The sequence below is a fragment of the Cebus imitator genome, unplaced genomic scaffold (genome assembly GCF_001604975.1).
Source record: "Cebus imitator isolate Cc_AM_T3 unplaced genomic scaffold, Cebus_imitator-1.0 Scaffold316, whole genome shotgun sequence".
Classification (NCBI taxonomy): domain Eukaryota; kingdom Metazoa; phylum Chordata; class Mammalia; order Primates; family Cebidae; genus Cebus; species Cebus imitator.
In genome coordinates, this window is record NW_016107631.1 from 2,485,739 (window position 1) to 2,490,375 (window position 4,637).

General features: G+C 50.3%; 1 protein-coding gene across 1 annotated transcript in view; it reads left to right on the forward strand.

Moving 5' to 3' along the window:
• PPP2R1A (protein phosphatase 2 scaffold subunit Aalpha) overlaps window positions 1-1,764 on the forward strand; it is a 35,011-nt gene extending 33,247 nt beyond the window's left edge. Inside the window, exons 14-15 of the mRNA XM_017503917.2 lie at window positions 1,066-1,157; window positions 1,314-1,764. Of these exons, the coding sequence (XP_017359406.1) occupies window positions 1,066-1,157; window positions 1,314-1,330 (109 nt within the window). The 3' untranslated portion in view covers window positions 1,331-1,764. The remainder of the gene's footprint in view (window positions 1-1,065; window positions 1,158-1,313) is intronic.
• Window positions 1,765-4,637: the final 2,873 nt, after the last annotated feature.

Consider the following 4,637-nt stretch of genomic DNA (forward strand, 5'->3'; position numbering starts at 1 on the left):
TGGCAGTGTGGTTTGCTGCCTTCCTCCCCATCTTCTGACCTTCAAAGTAATGGGCTGGTTGGTTGGTTGGTTGGTTTTTTGCAGTTTGTTTGGTTTTCATTTGAGACAGAGTCTTGCCCTATCGCCCAGGCTGGAGTGCAGTTGTGTAATCTTGACTCACTGCAACCTCTGCCTCTTGGGTTCAGGCAATTCTTGTGCCTCAGCCTCTCAATTAGCTGGGATTACAGGGGTACAACACCATGCTTGGCTAATTTTTGTACTTTCAATAGAGACAGGGGTTTTGCCATGTTGTCCAGGCTGGTCTCGAACTCCTGGCCTCAAGCAATCTGCCTACCTTGGCCTCCAAAGTGCTAGGATTACAGGCGTGAGCCACCGCACCCGGCCTTGATTTCACTTTTTTTTTTTTAGACAGAGTTTTGCTCTTGTTGCCCAGGCTGGAGTGCAGTGGCGTGATCTTGGCTCACCGCAACCTCTGAGGCTCCAGCAATTCTCCTGCCTCAGCCTCCCATGTAGCTGGGGTCACAGACATGCGCCACCACACCTGGCTAATTTTGTATTTTTAGTAGAGAGGGGTTTCACCATGTTGGCCAGGCTGGTCTCGAGCTCCAGACCTCAGATGATTCACCCACCTCGGCCTCCCAAAGTGCTGGGATTACAGGTATAAGGCACCGAACCCGGCCTGATCTTACTTTTAATTGACACATAATTACACATATTTATGGGGGTATAGTAGTGTTTCAGTAATGTGTGCAAATGTGCAGTGATCAAATGAAGATAATTAGCATGTCACTTTAAATGTTTACCACTTTGTGATGAGAACATTCAAAATCTTCTCTTATAGCTATTTTGAAATATACAGCATATTATTAACTGTGGTTACCCTCCTGTGCGGTGATCAGAGACTTCTAATTCCTGTGTGTGTCCTGGATTCTTGAGATGCTTTCCACCTTGGGTTTGGTGTGTCCATGTCTGTATACACCCTATTGCTCAAGAGCCCTGTGCCCACCTGTTGCCCCAATCCAGCCTGGCTCACCCTCTCTCTCCCTGTCTCCTTTCGCTTTCCAGCACCCTGCAGAGTGAAGTCAAGCCCATCCTAGAGAAGCTGACCCAGGACCAGGACGTGGACGTCAAATACTTTGCCCAGGAGGCTCTGACTGGTAAGACCTAGAAAGTGCAGAGCCCTAGCAAGAGGGTGGACTTCAGGGACAGGTGCTAGGCCTGTGGGCAGCAGCTTCTGGGAGGGGGAGGTACTATGGCATTGTGGCCAGAGAGAGGGCTAAGGTTCTGATTCTTGCCTCTCCCTGTTTTCCCAGTTCTGTCACTCGCCTGATGCTGGAAGAGGAGCAAACACTGGCCTCTGGTGTCTACCCTCCAACACCCCCCCAGATCCCTCTTTGGGGAGACACTGGGGGGCCTTTGGCTGTCACTCCCTGTGCATGGTCTGACCCCAGGCCCCTTCCTCTAGCACGGTTTCTCCTCTCCCCAGGCTAGGAAGATGTCTCACTGTCCACCTCCCAACGGGCTGAGGGAGCACGGGGTTCGACAGGACAGCGACCCTGGGAGGAAGAGGCTGCTCCGCCCATGCTGGGGCGAGATGTGAGCATCCTGGGTCACTGGATCCTGCTGCTGTCACGGGAACCCCTCCCCCATCTACTTCTCCACCTCCCGTCCTCCCCCTCAGTGGTTTGTTTTTGTGTCAACTGTGCCATTTTTATTTTATTCCTTTTATTTTTCCCCTTTTCACAGAGAAATAAAGGTCTAGAAATAGTCGGTCCTCTGGCCTTAGTCATCAGCATGGAGGAGGGGTCACCACCCCAGGGCCATACCATCTGCCCTTCTCTCTGGGGAAGAGCTTGTTACAGGACGCATTATACCCCTATGTCCCAAAAGGATTCTCTGGGGACCCCCCACCCCCAAGGAGTGCCACAGGCCTGTGGGGTAGAGAGTCCACGAGGTGCTCTGCCTGGTGTCCTGTAGTGCAGTTCAGTTTCACAGATGTTGGCCGAGTATTTGGGGGGTTAAGAGCAGGTGCCTTGGAACCAGGCTGCCTGTGTCCAAATTGTGGCTCCTTCAGTCAATAGACGTGTGATGGTAGTACCTAGATGGCAGGGTGGGTGGCGAGGACTAAGTGAATTAGCATCCCGGAAAGTGTGTAACAGTACACAACATAGGAAGTAGTCAGAGTTAGCCCAAGTTAGTAGTCAGAGTGCCCAAGAAACCTCTGTGGGCCATTTCCTGTGTTCTTGAAGAAGACTTGAGCTTGGACCCTGTCCCCAGGAGGTCTCAGAGTAATCAGGACTGTACTAGGGAGCAAAGTATGGTAAGATAAACGAGTCGTCTCTCAGTATCTATTCTCCCCTTTTTAATAGAGAAGCTCTGATTTTTAGCTGGGCATATGACTACATGAATTCAAGGTATTTTCCTAGTGCCTCTTGAAATTGTGATATTGTGACGAAATTTAAGCCAAAAAGATGCTGAGCGAACTCGTATGTGCAGCTTCTAGGAAGTGTTCTTAAGGGGGAAGCTCCTTCCCACCTTCTTGTAGTCTGGAACATGGACCAGATAGCTGGAGAAGGAGCTGCCACGTTGGGCCAGAAAATGATCCTTAGGAGTGAAGGTCAAGTAAGTCAGGACAAGAAGGAGGGAGCCTGGCTGCCTGAGGCTATAAAGAGCCATGCCAGTATTGTCACCTGGGAGAGTTAAATTGGTCAAGTGCCTGTTCGTTTGGGATTTCATCACTTGAAGGTGACCTGAATTCTAACATGCAGAGAGGGGCCCAGAGCACCCTGGAATAGGACTGGTGGTGTCTGCATGGAAGGGTTTCGCAGAGGACATGACCTTTGAGCACATCTTGCCACAGGTGGTAGAAGAGAAATGTGCCTTTGAGTGACAAGGTGATTTTAACGACTCAGCCCTCCTATTAGTACATCCCTACTCTTGTTAGACCTTATTGTTCCCTGGGGGGTGAGGCTGAAGGACACCAAAAAGCATCCTTAGACATTTCCGTTTATGCCCTCGGTAATAAACTATCTCCCAGTTGAGAACCACTGCTCTAGAAATGAGAACACACGTGTAGCCAAACACCCAAGTCTGACATTAAACCTTGGCCTTCCCGTGGATAACTGCTGGTACACTGCAACAAGACTGCAGTGGACCAACAGCCTTCACGTTCCCAGCAGCTTGTTAGAAGTGCAGCCCATTTTGCCCCTGCCTAGACCTGCTGTCAGAGCCTTCATTTTCCCAGGATGCCCAGGTTCATCTGCACACTGAAGTTTGACAAGTCCTGCCTTAAACACTTTCACCTAGTTTTTCTGTTTTGGAGAGAGGTTAATGCTGCCTGGGTCTAGGGCTGAGGATGCGCTCTGGCTCAGAGGTGGGATCTAGAATTGGGCGTGCATATGTAGACAAGTCTCAGGGATGTTTTAAGGCTGCAGGATTGGGTGAGTGATGGAATGGGGATCGTTGGAGGTGGAGGTGTGCCAGATACCCAGGATGAGCTGGATAATGAGGTGATGCTCAGAGAACACAGGAGTGAGTATGACAGACGAGAGTGAAGGATAGCTTGAGGTATTGAACCCCAGCAGAGCATCCTGAGTTAACCAGGAGTTGCCTGGTGTCTTGGGTTATGTGCCATAGAAGCAGAGCCTGAGTGGAATCTCTTGTACTGAGGGAGTGCTCTCAGGAGAAGGGGACTGAGGTAACTCAGCTTCCATGAGCTTCAAGTTGGGAGAATCCAATCAGGTGTTGAATGTGATGTTATTATGTCCATCGTTAGGACAGTTCCTCATCTCCCAGGTTGCAGGCTTGTTTGCTGCGTACACCTGGCCCTCTCTGGAGGAGCTGAAGTTTGCCACCGGAAGCCTTTGATGCTGGAGCTGGTTCAGGGTGGAGAGACTGCGTGTGGCCAGGACATACTACACTGGCCTAGTTTTTCCTCTTTCAGCCTAAATCCCAGCAGTTACATTGGTTGTCTATAATGGTTCCTTCCACACCACTGTTCCCGGGAGCCCACACACAAATTTTGTCTCCTTTTGTGACGGCTGCACTTCTTTGGCTGTTTTATTTCCAGTGCTTTGACCCAGGCATCTGAATGCAGATGAGGTTGCTGAATCATTTGGTGTCTCTGGCTAACACATAGGGGCGTGAGTAGAGCTCTAGAATCACCATGCCTTCCACTCAAGGTGCAGAATCTGCCTGTGGTGCTTGAGCTGTGGTTGTCCCTGGAGGAGAATTACCGTGGCTTCCCCAGGCAGATGAGGATCACAAGGTGGTGCCTCAGCCCTGAGGAGCGAACTGCAGGGCACAGACAAGATCCTGCATATGGTCATCAGGCCTGGAGGGAAGGACGACACCAGGTTCATTGACTCAAGCTGGTGACATCAGCTCTGAGCCCAGGAGTTCCAGACCAGCCTGGGCAACTTAGACCTCGTCTCCACAAAAGAATGAAAATAAATTTTAAAAAAATAGGCTGGGCACAGTGACTCACGCCTATAATCCTACCACTTTAGGAGGCCGAGGTGGGTGGATCACCTGAGGTCAGGAGTTTGAGACCAGCCTGGGCAACTTAGACCTCGTCTCTACAAAAAATGAAAACAAATTTTAAAAAAATAAATAGGCTGGGTACGGTGACTCACGCC